This window comes from Hypanus sabinus, chromosome 3 (assembly GCF_030144855.1).
Source record: "Hypanus sabinus isolate sHypSab1 chromosome 3, sHypSab1.hap1, whole genome shotgun sequence".
In the NCBI taxonomy this organism is placed as follows: Eukaryota; Metazoa; Chordata; class Chondrichthyes; order Myliobatiformes; family Dasyatidae; genus Hypanus; species Hypanus sabinus.
Genome location: NC_082708.1, coordinates 123,224,182 through 123,244,356, shown reverse-complemented (window position 1 = coordinate 123,244,356; position 20,175 = coordinate 123,224,182). Strand labels below are relative to the sequence as shown.

Sequence of the window (20,175 nt, the reverse complement as noted above, 5' to 3'; positions counted from 1 at the left end):
TTTATTATGTTTTTTTCTCTCTCTGCTAGATTCTGTATTGCATTGAACTGCTACTACTAAGTTAACAAATTTCGTGTCACATGCCAGTGATAATAAACCCGATTCTGATTCAGGTTATTTACAAAAATCACGTAGAGTAAGGGTCCCAGAACAGATCCAAGGCACACTACTGGTGACCAACCTCCAAGCAGAATATGACCCGTCTACAAACACTCACTGCCCTCTGTGAGCAAGCCAGTTCTGGATCCACAAAGCAAGGTCCTCTTGGATCCCATGCCTCCTTACTTTCTCAATAAGCCTTGCATAGGGTACCTTATCAAATGCCTTGCTGAAATCCATATACATTACCTTCATTAGTGTATTTGTTCACATCCTCAAAAAATTCAATCAGGCTTGTAAGGCACAACCTGCCCTTGACAAAACTATGTTGACTATTCCTAACCATATTATGCTTCTCCAAATGTTCATAAATCCTGCCTCTCAGGGTCTTCTCCATCAACTTACCAACCAGTGAGGTAAGACTCACTGGTCTATAATTTCTTAGGCTATCTCTACTCTCTTCCAACAACTGCAACACTCCAATCCTCCAGAACCTCTCCCATCCCCATTGATGATGCTAAAAACATCACCAGAGGCTCAGCAATCTCCTCCCCTCACCTCCCACAGTCGCCTGGGGTACATCTCATCCGGTCCCAGTGACTTATCCAACTTGATGCTTTCCGAAAGCTCCAGCACATCCGCTTTCTTAAGCTCTACATGCTCAAGCTTTTCAGTCCACTGTAAGTCATCCCTACAATCACCAAGATCCTTTCCCATAGTGAATACTGAAGCAAGGTATTCATTAAGTATCTCTGCTATCTCCTCCAGTTCCATACACTTTTCCACTGTCACACTTGATTTGTCCTATTTTCTCAAGTCCTATCCTCTTGCTCTTCACACACTTGGGGTTTTCCATAATCCTGTCCGCCAAGGATTTCTCATGGCCCCTTCTGGCTCTCCTAATTTCATTCTTCTGCTCGCCTTATAATCTTTTATATCTCTATCATTACCTAGTTTTTTGAACCTTTCATAAGCTCTTCTTTTCTTCTTGACTAGATGTTCAACAGCCTTTGTACACCACAGTTCCTGTATCTTCCCATCCTTTCCCAGTCTCATTGGAACATACCTATGCAAAACACCACACAAATATCCCCTGAACATTTGCTACATTTCTGCTGTACATTTCCCTGAGAACATCTTTTTTCAAAAAGTTCCTCCATGATAGCTTCATATTTCTCCTTACTCTAAATGAACACTTTCCTGACTTGACTGTTCCTATCCCTCTCCAATGCTATGGTAAAGGAAATAGAATTGTGATCACTATCTCCAAAATGCTCTCCCATTGAGAGACCTGACACCTGACCAGGTTCATTTCCCAATACCAGATCAAGTACAGTCTCTCCTCTTGTAGGCTTATCGACATAGTGTCAAGAAACCTTCCTGAACACATCTAATAAACTCTACCCCATCTAAACCCCTCACTCTAGGGTGATGCCAGTCAATATTTGGGAAATTAAAATCTCCCACCACGACAATCCTGTTATTGTTACTCCTTTCCAGAATCTGTCTCCCTATCTGCTCCTTAATGTCATTGTTACTATTGAGTGGTCTATAAAAGCACCCAGTAGAGTTATTGACCCCTTCCTGTTTCTAAATTCCACCCACAGAGACTCCGTAGACAATCCTTCCATGACTTCCTCCTTTTCTGCAACCATGACACCATCTCTGATCAACAGTGCCACGCCCCCACCTCTTTTGCCTCCCTCTCTGTCCTTGCTGAAACATCTAAATTCTGGCACTTGAAGTAACCATTCTTGGCCCTGAGCCATCCAAGTCTCTGTAATGGCCACAACATATCTCCAAATATTGATCCACGCTCTAAGCTCATCCGCTTTGTTCATGATGCTTCTTGCATTAAAACAGACACATCTCAAACCATCGGACTGAGCACATCCTCCCTCTCGCACCGTCTACAAGCTTTCTCTATTTGTGAGCCAACAGCCCCTTCCTTCATCTCTTCAGTTCCCACCCCCCAGCAATTCTAGTTTAAACTCTCCCCAATAGCCTTCACAAACCTCCCTGCCAGGATATTGGTCGCCCTCAGATTCAAGTGCAACCCTTCCTTTTTGTACAGGTCACGCCTGCCCCAAAAGAGGTCCCAATGATCCATAAATCTGAATCCTTCCCCCACTCCAATCCCTCAGCCATGCATTTACCCTCCACCTCACTCTATTCCTATACTCACTGTTACATGGCACAGGCAGTAATCCCAAGATTACTACCTTTGAACTCCTGCTTCTCAACTTTTTCCTAACTTCCTGTGGTCTGTTTACATGACCTCTTCCGTTTTTCTATAACTTGTCCTCAAGTCCTGGCAATATCTTTGTAAATTTTCTCTGCACTCTTTCAATCTTAATGACATCTTTCCTGTAGGTAGGCGACCTCACCAATGTCTTGAACAATTAATTGTATAATATTCAGGCTCAATTTTCATTCTGTACTTCTGGCAGAATCATAGGAATAAATCCCATCCAGACATACTGGTCCTATGGGAAAGGATTTTCATGCATTGGATGGCTAGGAACAGGTAAAGTATGAATGCCCCTTGGAAAATCTCAAAGGCATTGATAATGAGTGGAAGAGGGTAATGATTTCTGGCCATTGTGCGATTCAACCCTCAATAATCAATGCATTGTCACAGGCTCCTGTCTTTTCTCTGTACAAAGAAGAACCCTGTGTTTGTGTTTTTTTTTTCTTTTTCTCTCTCCCTCTCTCCCTCCCTCCCTCCAGCAAAGTCAACAACCTTCAGACTGAAGCCAGCATCATATCACATATGTTTTAAACTTTTGTACATGGCGGTCACAAACTCAATACTCCGTAGACGTACTGATCCCACCACTCCGTGTTATGTTTTAACGAGATTATGATGGGCACTAAATGATTTCACAGGGGGTTACAATTCTGAGGATTCTTTACCATTGGAGACCCAATCCAAGATTTCCCTCCCCAATTTATTTATTAAGAATTCGCTTATAAACGCTCTACAATGTGTAGGCCTGTTTTCTTAGCAGGTACTGGTTCACAAAATTTCCCGGTTCCGGATCCAGCAAAGCTGAGTACCAGCACGTGAGATCATGTGAACTTTTCTGGTTAAATCAAAAACCTCTACAAAAGGGGTCGGCTTATACAAAGGTAACATGAAAAAGGCACTTTTTTTAAAACCTTGAAAATGGTGGGTCGGCTTATACTCTGGAATATACAGTATTATCTAAGTGGCAAGAGACTAGAGAAACTAAATACAGTGGGACCTGGCTGCCCACAATAGACAAATGCAGATGTTGCCAGAAAATACAAAAACTAATGTTAATATTGCTACAGGAAATGGATAGCACATGCTCTAATTACGGAACTTTAGTGAGTACACATCGGTGTAAAACAAAGGGACCCAAAGTACATGACTCCCCAAAAATGGCATCACAGGTAGACAGGGTGGGGAAGGCAGAGACTGTAGGGGTAGGAATGTTATGCTGCTGGTGTAGAAGACCTTGGTGGGGTTATACTTGAAGTATTGTGTACAGTTTTGGTTAGTCTGTGATAGGAACAATATCATTAAACGGGAAAGAGGAAAGATTTGAGAATCTTACTCTGACAAGGACCAAAGTTATAGCGAGAAGTTGGGTGGGTTAGAACTTTGTTCCTTGAAACAGAAAATTGAGTGGAGACTGTATAGAGGTGTATAATACTGTGAGGGCAAATGCACATTTTTCCACCCTCAGGGAAAGGAAAGCAAAAACTAGAGGGCTAAGTTTAAGGTCAAGGGACAACAGCTTTATCAAGGGGATGATGTATATAGAATGAGCAGTCAGAGGGATTGACCGAGGGAGGTTTTGATTGTTTTTATACCGCTGCCTGGTATCAACTATTGGCTTTTGTTTTCTAGTTGCACATGTAATAACTTAAATTTGCATATTCTACACAATGACATGCAACCTATATTTTTTCAGTTCTTTATAAAACTATGAACTGACTCAAGAAACTACCTTGTGCAATTCATGTTTGCAATATAAATATTTAATTTTGCTAAAGTTTAGTCAGAATTTCACTATTTGATATGGGATTCTCAAAACATGGACACAAAACATCTCAATATTTTATTGCATAACCACATTTGATAAGCGAAATATTTGTAATCAATTCATAAATACACTAAGAGGAAATAAGTAGCTTTTTTTAAAAAAAAGGCACCTTACATAATAGTAGTTATTTTCAAGGTGGGATTGATTTTACTAAGGTAATGAAGGTAAATACTCCAGCATTTCAATTTAGCCATCTTATTCCTAATATTAACATCTGTAAAATTGATACAACCCCTTTCCCCACAAAAACCCAACTCTTTATTTAAAAAAAACAAGCACATATTTTCAATGAAACTGAGAAAAGCTATGAAACTTTCACAAAAAGTTAGTTTTAGCTGCTTTGAATTGCCTTATTGAAAGAGTTGGTCAGTTAATTTACAAATGAAATGAGAGAGATAGTTCACATTCTATTCAAAGTGGGAAGTAAGTACAAGCAAAACGACAAATAAATAGTCCCACACACAGATGCACAGAAATAGACAAAAGTGATCAGCACACTGTAACAGCCACAGTAATACAGCATTCAAAATTGAATGCCAGTAATCATGTCTTTAACCATAACTATGAACTTCAAACAAAGCTGACATTTGAATTTCCAAAACATCAGGATCCATTTCACCTGAAATGGTAGGCATCCGAGATCACTCACGGACTTCCAAGAGTTGTGGAATTGAGCTGTCCACTGACATTATTAGATTTTCTAGAAAAGTTGCGCTAGAAAGACAATGAAGTTTCATGTGAATAAAACTTAATTATTTTTGAATCAATATAATCTTATTTTACTGCATCACTAAACAATTCAATATAATGAGAAAAAGGTTGAAATTTCAAGTGCAGTATCACTTCTTTATGAACTTGAATGTGGCTAGTACAGTTGGCCGTCCTTATCCGCAAATTCAACCAACCACGATTTGTGAAAACCTGGAAGTGCTCTTCCAGCTCTTGTTGTTCAAGCATGTACAGACTTTTTTTTCTTGTCATTATTCCCTAAACAATGTAGTATAACAATTATTTTACATAGTATTTACTGTATTAGGTATTATAAGTAATCTAGAGATGATTTAAAGAATACGGGAGGATGTGCGTGGGTTATCGTGGATCGGGATTAAAACAAAATCCAAAATTCTCTTACTAATTCGGAACAGATACATCTGGTATTACTTAGCATCAGTTATTCAAACGCTTGTCTTCGTATATACTACATATTTTACCTTTCTATGCATATAAAACACTTAAGAAATGTATGTTTCAGCGCCGGACTTGGGAATGGAAGTTCCCGAGTTCGATCTAGACAGATCGCTCCCGAGTGCGTTCTCCACCGTGCTGGGTTGATGTGAAGGATCAAAAACCCAAAACTCCAAAACCCAATAATTAAACCACTGTGTTGCTTAGTAATAATTGTAGCTTTCATCAGGGCAGAGCCTTTCTCACTTTATCCTTTAAAACTGTTCCAATCGTTGACCAATGTAGCCTAACGCTTTTCCAATGACTGATGGGGTTTCACCTCTTTCTGATCGCTTTATTATTTCCACTTTATTTTCAATCTTTATCATGATTATTTTCATGAACAGAAACACTGCGGATTCAGATCTCTGGCACCGGGTCCTAACGTCCACCGCACTGAGACAGGTTAAATAAGGTCTGGGGTTCTGTTGGGTCATAAGGTTCACCGCATTGAGATAGGTTGCATAAGGGACTTGAGCATCCGCGAATTTTGGTATCCACGAGGGTTTCCTGGAACCAATCCCTCGCGGATAAGGAGAGCCTTCTGTAAATGTGTTTAAACTAAAGTCATCAATATTAGATGAAATAAACTGTTCAGATTCTTATACTTAAAAAATACAAGAAAGATCTGTGGGTGCAGCCAAGGAATAATGGGATAAAGTAGGATGGTACAGAAGAATTTAAATTAGCTCAAAAAGGCAGTAACTAATAACCACTTTTTTCACCAAATGGTAAAATAGAACTGCAATTAAAAAAAAGTGGGTGGTGGTAGTGACATTATAAAACAAAGGGATCTAAGGCTTTGATGCCATTGACTTACTCTACATAAGTTGCACTTAATTCTGAAAGTCTCAGGATGCATTGCATTTGCCTGACCAAATCACATGTGAGAAAACTTGGAGTACCCCGAGGACACCCACAAAGCTGGAGGCTGAGGGGTTGAGGTTGCAACCTCTGCAAACTCTGCAGAGCACAAGTCAAAGTTGACTGAGTTATAAAACAGAGGAAGAAACTACTGTTGTGCCACTTGCTGTTTCAGATAAGCCCAACTGATTTCCACAAAATGTGAAAAAAAAGAACTCCAATTTTAAATATTTTGCTTCAGATTCTTCCTGGATAATCTAAGGGATGCTCATAAAGAAAAGTGCAAAGCTACAACTTCCTGACTTTGCAGCCAATAGATTTAAAATTAGCTAAACAGCCAGTGATATACTGCACTTATCACCATTAGAGCAAGAGCATTTAGTAGAAATCTATATATTATATCAATATTAATATAAATAGACTATATATCACCCCCCCCCCCCCATCTCCAACTAATTTTTCTAAGATATGGGTAAAGTGAATTACTGGCCAACAATTAACAAATCACTATACAATTATCTAGTTTGTACATAATTAAACTTTTCTTCAAACCTTCTCCACCCTTCAAACTTTAAAACAAACTGTTACCGAAAATTCTGAATAGCTGGTAACCACTGTGCTAAATGTACCAGGTTGCCGTGCCGTATTGGGAGTCAATGTATTTATTGTTTTTTTGTCCTGCGGAGATGATCTTTGCAACAGTTCTGGCAACTTGCTTGCATTTGGATTCTAACAAACAAATAATGATTTAAATAAATCACCTCAGAAATTACAAACCATGCTAAATTTAAGTATCAAGCATGAAGAATAAGTGCTGCAAACTGTTTACATCATTTACTAAATCCAATTATTCTACACATCAAGTTTTTGACTCAATACAGCATTTTGCAGTACAAAAGTTTTTTGTTGGGAAAAGTTATTTCTTGGATAGATGCATCTTCCAATTCATGTGAATCCAAAGAAAAAGTGCAAGTCTTATTTACAAAAATTATTACCTAGTCTTATTCTGCAGATAAATTCATTTTAGAAATATTACAAGCTCTACAAAGTAATTATTCACATTAACATTTCAATATGAAAAAACTGACCTTTCGTGCTGAAAGTGGTGGTTTTGTTGCTTGGTTATAAGTGCCTCCACTATTCATAACAGCTGAAGTCACATTTAACTGTGAAGAGAAAATTTAGTTTGACTACAGTCCTCAGCCTGAAATATACACGTCATTTCATGTACTAAGCATTGAGATTTCAAAATGCATTAAATTTCCAAATAGATACACCATCTCAAGAACTACATTATCAGCATCCATATGCAACTACCTGAGATCAGCAGGAGTCACAGAGATGACTGCTAAGTCACCATGTCTTAAATAGAACCAAACCTTTCGTAATAAAGTAATATTCAGTTAAAACTTCAAATCTACCTGATATGTATGTTTGTGACAACAATATTGAAATGGAAACAAACTCTTTCAGACCTTCAGCAGAAATTCCTGGTGCCAAAAATAAAACTCAACAATGCATTTTTCATTACATTCTTTCCAATGCATGAGAAAACTAGATATTAACAGCTGAATTCCAATTCAAATTAAATGGTTGATCATTTTACTTCCAAGGAAACTTTAGTAAGTTTGAGATATTGCAAATTATCAGGCACTTATCAAAGGCTATAAAAAGTAGTGAGGTTTAAGTAGAGTGGCCAATATGTAAGTGAACCAAGTTTAGAGTGAAGAGGCTTTGTCTCAAGGGGCTTCAGCAAGAAGAGGCAAACATTAAGGAAAGTTTCTGATAAGTTTCATTCTTTTTCTATTAGAGCCTAGCTAGAGCAGGAGAATGGTCCCAGTTCAGTGGTGTACTTTTCATGTCATTGAGAGTTCCAGGACACCACTAGTCTCCCTGATAACATCTTTGTAAAATGTATCCAACTGCAGGGAGTGTTCGGGAACTGGAGCTGCAGCTGGATGAGCTTTGGATCATTTGGGAGACTGAAGATTATAGTAGCTACAGGGAGGTAGTCACCCAAGAAGTTGCAGGAGGCAGGTAGCTGGGTGACTGTTAGGCGAGAAAGAATAAGACATTGTAGAATAATGCTGTGACCATTTCCCTCAATAATAACTATACTGGGGGGGCGTCACGTGAGGACGTAGGATCCAGCTCCCTCGTAAAAAGTAATGAAATAAGGTTTAAATGAAGAAGAGTTAACAAATACCTACTAGAAACTATTTATAAGCAACTCAGGATTATCTTTTGATATGGCTCCTAAACCGAAACAGAAGAAAGCTACTACTTCGAAGACTGCGCAACTCGGCGGGGAAAAAGGCCTAACCGTCTCGGCGAAGCCTCGGACTCAAGTTGGATCTCCTCCCGGCGAAGTGCATGGCACTTCTGATGATGCGGGACAGGAAGTTGCAGCAATGTCGGCGGTCTCTAAGAAGAAACAGCAAGAACAACGCATGCGCGGAAGTATGCATGAACAGATATTAACAAAACTACAAATCCCAACTACGACTGGAAGGGAATTGGAAGTGGAATCAGACTCTTTGGGAAATTCAGAGGAAGAAGAAGAGGAAAAGGAGGAGATTAAAGGAGACATAAAAGATATCCTGATATATATGACGAATGAATTAAAAGCTATAAGAACAGATATAAGAAGGATGCAAAATACACTCGATAATGTGGTGGAAAAACAAAAGAAGATGGATAATAAAGCTAAAGAGATGGAAGTAAAAATTGAAGAAAACACTGAAAGAATAGATAAGATGGAAAACAATAATCTTGCCTGGACAATAGAAAGAAAACAGATGTTGGAAAAAATAGATGCGCTTGAAAACTCTAGTAGACGAAATAATATCAAAATTGTTGGTCTTATGGAAGGTACAGAGGGAGAAAATCCAATAAAATTCTTTCAAGAATGGATTCCGAAAATTTTGGAAATGAAAGTAGGAAGCCAAGTAATTGAAATTGAAAGAGCATACAGAGCTTTAAGACCAAGACTTCAACAAGATCAAAATCCAAGATCAATTTTGATAAAATGCTTAAGGTACCAAGATAAAGAAATGATCTTGAAGGCAGCTACTCAAGGTGCTAAAAAGAGAAATGGGCCATTGATAATAGAAGGGAAAAGAGTTTTTTTTATCCAGACATAAATTACGATCTTCTGAAGAGGCGGAAGGAATTTAATCCAGTGAAAAAATCTTTATGGGAAAAGGGCTATAAATTTTTATTCAGCTACCCAGCAAAATTGATAATTTTCCTGGATAACAAAGAAAGAAGATTTTTTGTTGACTACCGGAAAGCGGAGAAATTTGTACAAGAATTACCTGATGTCCACGAAGAGGAGTAAAGAATTATAGAAATGAAATGGACTAATGATGAAGACTGAAACAAGGTTGGACTTGACAGACATTTATAAGAAAAAAAATAGTCGGAGTATTAATTGGGAGTAGAGACATTAATTATTTCCTTTTTTTTCCTTCACTAATATATTTTTTTTGTGGGGGAGCTGGAGGAGCTCCTGATCGATGGCTGCGAGTTTCACGTGTACAATCGTGGCAATTGCCATGACCCGTAAAAGGGGGGGGGGGTAATGTTGTGTTCTTTTTGTTCGCAACATTAGTGGGGGGGTATTTTGTTCTTTTTTTTCTTATATATTAGTTATCTTTCTTCTATTTTTCTTCTTTTTTGCCTGGATGGTTGGGGAGAGACTCATGGCAACATGGAGAATTTTAAAGAGTTCCCAAGGAATTATGAATGATTAATTTACTTATTTTTTTAAGTTTTAATGTTAATGGAATTAATGGACCTGTGAAAAGAAAAAGAGTTTTAACATATATTAAGAAAATGAAAGGAGATATAGCTTTTTTTTTACAAGAAACGCATTTAACAGAAACAGAACACAAGAAATTAAAGAGAGATTGGGTTGGAAATGTCATTGCAGCTTCATTTAATTCAAAATCGAGAGGAGTTGCAATTTTGGTTAATAAATCTTTACCAATTAAAATACAAAATGTAATAATTGTTTCTTTGGGAGATATGTGATTATACATTGTCAAATTTTTTCAGAATTATGGACTTTTATGAACATTTATGTACCAAATTAAAATGATGCAAAATTCATACAATAAGTTTTTTTGAACTTGGCTGATGCACATGATAAAATATTAATAGGTGGAGATTTTAATTTTTGTTTAGATCCAGTTTTGGATAGGTTAACTAAAGTTGCTACAAAATCAAAAGTAATAAAACTAACTTTAACATTAATGAAAGATTTAAACCTGATTGATATATGGAGAAAAATTAATCCGATAGAAAGAGATTATTCATTTTATTCAAATAGACATGAAACTTACTCAAGGATTGATTTTTTTTTATTATCAAAAAATATTCAAGATAGAGTGAAAAGTGTGGAATATAAAGCAAGAATACCATCAGATCATTCCCCCTTGATAATGACAATGATAATGATGGATAAGGAGGAATCTATCTATAGATGGAGATTTAATTCAATTTTATTAAAACATCAAGATTTTTGTGATTTTATGAAAAAACAAATTCAATTTTTTTGGATACAAATTTACATTCAGTTGAGGATAAAATTGTATTATGGGAAGCGATGAAAGCATATTTAAGGGGTCAGATTATAAGTTATACATCTAAAATTAAGGAATACACAGCAGAAATAGATCAATTGGAAAAAGATATCATAAAGTTAGAAAAAGAATCTCAAAGATATGACAGAAGAAAAACGAAGACAACTTGTTAATAAAAATCTACAATATAATACACTCCAGACATATCGTACAGAAAAAGTAATTATGAGAACTAAACAGAAATATTACAAATTAGGTGAAAGATCACGTAAAATTCTTGCTTGGCAGTTGAAAACGGAACAATAAATTTCTAAAACAATAAATGCAATTAGAACAAGTGTAAATAAGGTTACTTATAAACCTTTAGAAATTAATGAAACTTAAAAAATTTTATACTGAACTATATCAATCAGAATCACAAAATAAGATTGCTGAGATAGATAAATTTTTATCACAAATAACCCTTCCAAAATTACATTTGGAAGAACAGAAAGGATTAGATATGCCCTTTACATTAAAAGAGGTTGAAGAAGCTTTAGGATCACTTCAGAGTAATAAATCCCCAGGAGAAGATGGTTTTCCTCCTGAATTTTATAAAATTAAAGATTTATTAATTCCTCCTTTTATGGAATTAATATACCGTGGAAAGAATGCATAAACTCCCACAATCTTTTTTTACAGTTATGATAGCTGTTTTGCCAAAAAAAGATAGAGATCCTTTAAAACCAACATCATATAAGCCTATTTCTTTGTTGAATACAGATCATAAAATAGCAAAAATTTTATCTAATACAATATCTAAATATTTACCAAAATTAATACATATGGATCAAACAGGTTTTATTAAAAACAGACAATCAATGGATAATATAACCCGATTACTTAGTATAATTCATTTGGCACAAAAAAGAGAGGAAATGAGTGTGGCAGTTGCTTTGGATGCAGAAAAAGCATTTGATAGATTGGAATGGGATTTTTTATTTAAGGTATTGGAAAAATATGAGTTAGGAAAATCTTTTATACAATGGATTAAAACTTTAAATACTAATCCTCAAGCTAAAGTAGTTACAAATGGTCAGATTTCAACACCATTTTGCTTAACGAAGTCAACTGGACAAGGCTGCCCATTATCACCTGCTTTATTTGTATTGGCAATAGAACCAGTAGCTGAATTAATTAGAATAGATTCAGACATTAGGGGCTTTAGATTTAATCAAGAAGAATGCAAGATTAATTTATTTGCTGATGATGTTTTGATTTATTTAACAAACCCATTGCAATCTTTGCAAAGATTATCTTTTAGATTGGAAGAATATGGGAAAGTATCAGGGTATAAAATAAATTGGGATAAAAGTGAAATTTTACCCCTTACCAAAGGAAATTATAATCAATGTCGATTAGTAACTCAATTTCGATGGTCAATAAATGGGATAAAATATTTAGGTATTAGAGTTGATAATGATGTAAAAATTTTATATAAACAAAATTATTTGCCATTATTAAAAAAATTAAAAGAGGACCTTGATAAATGGATGATGTTACCAATAACATTAATAGGTAGAGTTAATGCTGTAAAAATGAATATATTTCCTAGATTGCAATATTTATTTCAAACTTTACCAATACAATTATCTCAGAAGTTTTTTCAAGAACTGAATAAATATGTAAGGAAATTTCTTTGGAAAGGAAAGATGTCAAGAATATCATTGGAAAAATTGACACGTAAATTTGACACGTAAAATAGGAGGGTTGCAACTTCCAAATTTTAATTATTATAAAGCAAATCAACTTAGATTTATTGCGTCTTTTTTTGATGAAGAAAAACCAGCATGGATTAGAATAGAATTAGATAAGATAGGAGAAAACATACCAGAAGATTTTATATATAAATGGGAATCCAAATGGATACGGGGAAAAAAAATCTCCTATATTAAGATTGATTTATGGAATAAGGTAAATATGGACGATGAGATAAAGAAATCTTTATTAGCAAAAAGAACTTAAATTCAAAATAGGCTTATTCCTTTTACAATGGATAATAAACTTTTATATAATTGGTTCCAAAAGGGGATTAAATATATAGGTGATTGTTTTGAAGGAGGTATATTGATGTTGTTTCATCAATTAAAAAATAAATATAAAATATCAAATAACACTTTTTTGTTATTTTCAATTAAAAGCTTATTTACGAGAAAAGCTGGGTCAAACAATGTTGATGCCAAAACCTAGTGAAATAGAAATATTAATTCAGAGAGAAAAATTTTAAATTTACATCTTGTATGTATAATTTGATTCAAAAACAGACAATTAAATCAGGAATTCATAAATCAAGACAAAAATAGGAATCTGATTTGAATGTTAAGATTGATGGAAAAAACTGGTCAAGATTATGTTCTGATAGTATGAGAAATACAATAAATGTTCGACTTAGATTAATACAATATAATTTTTTACGTCAATTATATATAACACCACAGAAAATAAATAGATTAAATTCAAATATGTCTGACCAATGTTTTCGATGTAATCAAGAAATTGGTACTTTTTTACGTTCTACTTGGTCTTGTTTTAAAATTCAACCATTTTGGATAAATCTAAGCCTTTTATTGGAACAAATTACTGGAGTACAACTCCCACATAGTCCAGTATTATTTTTATTAGGAGACATTGAAGGGACAATACCGAAACTTAAATTGAGTAAGTATCAGAAAAAATTTATAAAAATTACATTGGTAGTAGCCAAAAAGTTATCGCAGTTACTTGGAAATCTGATTTATATTTAACTATGGATCATTGGAATAATGAAATACATAGTTGTATTCCACTTGAAAAAATTACATACAATCTAAGAAATGAATATGATATATTTTTGAAAATTTGGTTCCCATACTTACAAAAGATAGGATTAAATACATAGGTCCTTTGAAGATAAAATTATAAAGTAATTGGGGAAAGAAAAAATAAATATTAAAATTATTTTGAATTCCATGGAGCATGTGGGAATCCTCCGATATCCAGGCAATCTTTCACTTCTTTCTTTTTTTAAACAAAGGTTAATGGGGGGGGGGGGGTGAATATTATTTTTCTTACTATTTTATCATCACATTTATTCTTGTAATTTTCTAAAAATTAATAAATAAATAAATAGAAATAATAACTATACTGGATATGGTTGGGGTAATGATAAGGGATGAGGTCATGAAGACAGAATTTAGGGAGCTTGACAGGAAGCAAAAAAGCAGGACATCAAGGGTAGTAATTTCAGGGGCTGGCTGTGCCACTTGCCAGTGAGGGCAAGAATACAGTGATTTGGCAGATGAACATGTGGTTAAAGAAATGGTGCAGGGTTTCAGATTTGTGGATCATTGGTATCTCTTCTGGGGAAGGTATTGTATGACCTGCACGAAAAGCACAGGCTACACCCAAACTTGAAGACCAATATCACTGCAGACAAATTTGCTAGAGTTGTTGCAGAGGGTTTAAACTAGCGTGGCAGGAGCAATTGGAAACAGAGTGATAGTCAGATGATGGGGCAATTGATATACAGGTAGCTGTAGGTGTAGAGAATGAGGAGGAATAGGTAGCTGGGCATAATTGCAGTCACAAGGATGGATTGAATTAGACCATAAGATATAGAAGCTGCAGTAGGCCATTCAGTCCATCGAGTCTGCTCTGGACTGATCCAATTCTTCCAGTCATTCCCACTCCCCTTTCTCCCCATATGCTTTGATGTCCTGGCTAATCAAGAACCTATCTATCTCTGCCTTAAATACACCCAATAACTTGGCCTCCACTTGTGCCTATATTATTCCGTATTATCAGGAACAAGGGCAATAAACCTGGAGCATAGGCCAGTACTTGGAACGATAATGCTGTGGTTACTACAGAAACTTGGCTGTCACAATTGCAGCTGGATGTTCTGGGGTTTAGGTGTTACCACCCTCACTGTCTCTTTGGAAATAGAGATGGGGGAGTGACATTACCAATCAGAGATAGTTTCATGGCCTCAAAGGGAGAACTTCATGGAGGAATTGTCTGTTGAATCAATATGGGTGGAAAGCAGAAACAAGGGAGCAATTACTCTACTGGGAGTATTCATAGTCCTTCCTCTTTCCTCCCCCCCCCCCACCCCCAATAGCAACAGAGACACTGGCAAACAGGTGGAGGGGAAGGTTTTAGAAAGGTGCAAAATAAACAAACAACAGTTGCTGCCATGGGCGATTTCAACTTCCATACTATTGATTGAGACTTCAGCACAAATCATTTAGACGAAGTGGAATTTGTCAGGTGTCCTGACACTACACAGAGGTGATACCATACTGCATCTGGTGCCAGGCAATCAACCAGACCAGATCTCTCTGTGGGTGACAGTAACCTCCAAGATCTTTACTACAGCCTTGGACAGGGATAGGAGCAAACAACATGGGAGATGTAATTGTGGTGTGGGGGTGGGAAAGAAGAATTCGGCAGGAACTTGGGAGACAAATTTGAACAGACATACTTAGGAAAGCGTACAAGTGTGGAGGTTGTTTAGGGATCACTTACGTGAGGTTGTGGATAGGTTTGACCCATTGAGGCAGGGAAAGGATAGTCGGGTGAACAAGCCATGGTGGACAGAGATGGGGAACTTCTAGTCGAGAAGAAAGAAGCTTACTTAAGGTTTAGTCTGATCCTTGCTTTCTAACCTTTTTTAATGCCAGTGAGCCTTAACATTAACCAAGGAGCCCATTGACCCTTATTGGAAACCCCTGTTCCAGAGTGTTATAACAAAGGCAGGAAGGAGCTGAAGGCAGCAAGAGAATGTCCTGGCAAGCAGAATTAAGGAAAACAAGGCGCTCTACACATACATGAAAAACAGGAGAATGATAGAGGGTAGGACCAATCAGGGATAGAAGAGGAAGTGTGCCTAGAGTCAGTGGAGGTAGGGGAGGCCTCTAATGAATATTTTGCTTCAGTAATCGCCAGTGAGAGGGACCTGATAAATGAGGACAGTGTAGAACAGGTTAATATGCTTGACTATCTTATCACTAAGGAAGAGGATGTGCTGGAAATTTTGAAAAACATTATAAAAGACAAGACCACAGGGCTAAATGGGATATACCCCAGGGTATTACAGGAAGCAAGAAAAGAGAATGGTGTGCTTTTGGTGATGACCTTTGCATTCTCACTGGCCATGGAAGTAGTAACAGATGATTGGTGGATGCCAAATGTTATTCATTTGTTCAAGAAAGGGAGTAGGAATAACTGGGGAATTATGGACCAATGAATCTTACTTCAGTGGTGGGCAAATTATAAGATTCTTAGAAAAGGACATACAAACATTTAGAGAAGCATAGTCTGCATGGCTTTGTGAGGGGCAGGTCACGTCTCAGGAGCCTGACTACATTCTTTGAGAATGTGACAACGCACAGTGATGCAGAGATTAGGGATTTTAGTAAGACATTTGATAAGGTTCCCCAAAGTAGGCAGATTTAGAAAGTCAGGAGATGTGGGATCCAGTGAAATTTGGCTGTGTGGATACAGAAATGGCTTGCCCATAAAAGGCTGAAGGTGATTGTAGATGGAGGGTATTCTGCCTGGAGGTCGATGACCTATTCTGGAACCTCTGCTTTTTGAATTTTACAAATGACTGATGAGGAAGTAGAAGAGTGGGTTAATAAGTTTGCAAATGACAACGGTTGGTTGGGCTGTGGATTGTGTAGAAGATTGTTGTAGGTTGCAATAGGACATTAGAATGATGCAGGGTTGGGCTGAGAAGTGGTAAATGGAGCTCAACCAGGAAGGCTGAAGTGATTCACTTTGGAAGACCAAATCTGAAGCAGAATACAAAATTCTTAGCACTGAAGGGTTTATGACCATGGACCCAATATCCCTCTATTCCTCCACAAAGTTGCCATGTAAGGTTGTGAAGATGTATGGTGTGTTGGCTTTCATAAATGGAAGGATTGAGTTCAAGGGCCACAAGGTAAAGTTGCAATTCTATAAAACCCTAGAACCATCGAACATTACAGCACAGAAACAGGCCTTTGGCCCTTCTTGGCTGTGCCAAACCATTTTTCTGCCTAGTCCCACAGACCTGCACCTGGACCATATCCCTCATACACCTCTCATCCATGTACCTGTCCAAGTTTTTCTTAAATGTTAAAAGTGAGCCCGCATTTACCACTTCATCTGACAGCTCATTCCACACTCCCACCACTCTGTGTGAAAAAGCCCCTCCAATGATCCCTTTGAACTTTTCCCCCTTCACCCTTAACCCATGCCCTCTAGTTTTTTCCTCCCCTAGCCTCAGTGGAAAAAACCTGCTTGCATTCACTCTATCTATAATCCATCATAATTTTATATACCTCTATCAAGTCTCCCTTCATTCTTCTATGCTCCAGGGAATAAAATCCCAACCCATTCAACCTTTCTCTGTAACTCAGTTTCTCAAGTCCTGGCAACATCCTTGTAAACCTTCACTGCACTCCTTCAACCTTATTAATATCCTTCCTGTAATTAAGTGACCAAAACTGCACACAATACTCCAAATTCAGTCTCACCAATGTCTTATACAACCTCACCATAACATTCCAACTCTGATACTCAATACTTTGATTTATAAAGGCCAATGTACCAAAGGCACTCATTACTACCCTATCTACCTGTGACACCACTTATAAGGAATTTTGTATCTGTACTCCCAGATCCCTCTGTTCTACTCTACTCCTCAATGTCCTACCATTTACCTTGTATGTTCTACCTTGGTTTATCCTTCCAAAGTGCAATATCTCACTTGTCTGTTGTTACGAAGGATGAACAGCTCTGATGGGCAGAAGGGTGCAGAGTTTCCCATGTTCCCTCCCCCCCGAGGGGGGAGGAGGGGGAGAGAAAAACATGCTGGAACTGGAACATCTGCTACAGATAAGAGAGAGATACAGAAGGGGGAGTGAGGCTTGTTGACTCACCATATTATGACTTCTGAAAGACTTATGGCTTCTGAGAGGATTGTTTACCTTATACTATTCTGTTCATTAAAATTCCTCAGTGGACAGCCGGAGTGGGCTGGTTTGATGGAGAAAGCCATTCAAAACTGATTGACACCTGAGACCCTGTGAGTAGGGATAAAAGTGAGGTCTGGGGAGACACCCCTCAGACACACCAGGAGACACACTATTGAGCACTGCTTGAGTGTTGGAACCCACGACAAGGTGTGGGGCATCAGAGACCGAACAAAGGGATCAGTCAGTTTAACTCAGTGTTATAGCAGGGCCGGTGGGGGCTTGTGTGTGTCCACTCATGCCAGAGTGACGAGTCCACCACAGAAGAACGGTCTAGCTAAAGGACAGAGGGGTCATACCTGAATGGCCACAACACATCGACGGATCAAGAACGGAAAGGAAGATTTCCCTGCCTGTAGCCGTTACTGCTCGCTCGGTCTCTCTCTCCAACAATTACAACACAGCGACTAACATCTACCTTAGCACGTATGAACTGAACTGAACTTTATATTCACATATGACAATCCATTATCCCCTATACATCGATAGAGCTTGTTTATTATTGATTATTGTACCCACAATTTTAGGTTTATTATTACTAACGTGTATTATCTATATATTTGCATTGTTGATATTGATTTGTATATTTTACTAATAAAACATTGTTTGAATATAGTACCACCAGACTCCAACGGATTCTTCTATCTTTGCTGGTTAGACACCCAGTTACAGGGTACGTAACACTGTATTAAACTCCATCTACCATTTTCAGCCCATTTTTCCAGCTGGTCCAGATCCCTCTGCAAGGTTTGAAAACCTTCCTCACTGTCCACTACACCGCCAATCTTTGTATCATCATCAGATTTGCTGATCCAATTTACCATATTACCATCCTGATCATTGTTATAGATGACAAGTAACAATGGACCCAGCACTGATCCCTGTGGCACACCACTAGTCACAGGCCTCCACTCAGAGTAGCAATCCTCCACTGCCACTCTCTGGCTTCTTCCATTGAGCCAATGTCTAATCCAATTTACAACCTCACCATGTATACCTAGTGACTGAATCTTCCTAACTAACCTCCCACGGGGGACCTTGTCAAAGGCCTTACTGAAGTCCATGTAGACAACATCCACTGCCTTCCCTTCATCCACTTTCCTTGTAACTTCCTCGAAAAACTCTAATAGATTTGTTAAACATGACCTATCACGCACAAAGCCATGCTGACTTTTTCTAATAAGTCCCTGTCTATCCAAGTACTTGTAGATCCCATCTCTTAGTACTCCTTCCAGTAATTTACCTACTACCGACGTCAAATTTACCAGCCTATAATTTCCCGGATTACTTTTAGAGCCTTTTTTAAACAACGGAAAAACATGAGCTATCCTCCAATCCTCTGGCACCTCACTCATAGATACCGACATTTTAAATATATCTGCCAGGGCCCCTGCAATTTCAACACTAGTCTCCTTCAAGGTTTGAGGGAATACCCTGTCAGGGCCTGGGGATTTATTTACTCTGATTTGCCTCAAGATAGCAAGCACCTCCTCCTCTTCAATCTGTATAGGTTCCATGACCTCACTACCTGTTTGCCTTATTTCCATTGACACCATGCCAGTTTCCTTAGTAAATACAGATGCAAAAAAACTATTTAAGATCTCCCCCATTTCTTTTGAAGATCAGAGTGGTAAGCTATGTGTGGAACCAAGAGGACCAATTTTATCCCTTACTATCCTTTAGCTATTAATATACCTGTAGAAGCTCTTTGGATTATCCTTTACCTTGACTGCCAAAGCTACCTCATGTCTCCTTTTAGCCCTACTGATCTCTAAGTATTATTTTGCACTTTTTATACTCAAGTACCTTATTTGCTCTGTTTCCTGTACATGTCATACATCTCTCTCTTCTTCATCAGAGTTCCAATATCCCTCGAGAACCAAGGTTCCTTATTCTTATTCACTTTGCCTTTAATCCTGACAGGAACGTACAAACTCTGCGCTCTCAAAATTTCTCCTTTGAAGGCCCCCCACTTACCAACGACATCCTTGCCAGAGAACAACCTGTCCCAATACATGCTTTTTAGGTCCTTTCTCATTTCTTCAAATTTGGCCTTTTTCCAGTTTAGAACCTTAACCCGAGGACCAGATCTACACTTGAAACAATGTGTTCAGGTCTGGTCATGTCATTACAAGAATGTGGAAGGATTTTTAAATTTATTCATTTATGGGATGTGGGAGTCACCAGCTAAGCCCATCCCTAGTTACCTGAGAAGGTGGTGATGAGCTGCCTTCTTGAACCACTGCTATTAGGGAGAGAATTCCATGATTTTGACTCAGCAACAAT

The 20,175-nt window shown here is 37.6% G+C and overlaps 1 protein-coding gene across 3 annotated transcripts in view; it reads right to left on the bottom strand.

The window, feature by feature from the left end:
• Positions 1-4,158: 4,158 nt before the first annotated feature.
• The window catches only part of LOC132390830 (protein regulator of cytokinesis 1-like), a 40,881-nt gene continuing 24,864 nt past the window's right edge, over positions 4,159-20,175 (bottom strand). Inside the window, exons 12-14 of one of the 3 annotated variants that reach the window (XM_059963372.1) lie at positions 7,352-7,429; positions 6,852-6,992; positions 4,159-4,889 (exon numbers count right to left, since the gene is read on the bottom strand). In XM_059963372.1, the coding sequence (XP_059819355.1) occupies positions 4,821-4,889; positions 6,852-6,992; positions 7,352-7,429 (288 nt within the window). In that variant the 3' untranslated portion in view covers positions 4,159-4,820. The remainder of the gene's footprint in view (positions 4,890-6,851; positions 6,993-7,351; positions 7,430-20,175) is intronic. The other 2 variants (XM_059963373.1, XM_059963374.1) reach the window with 2 other exon arrangements.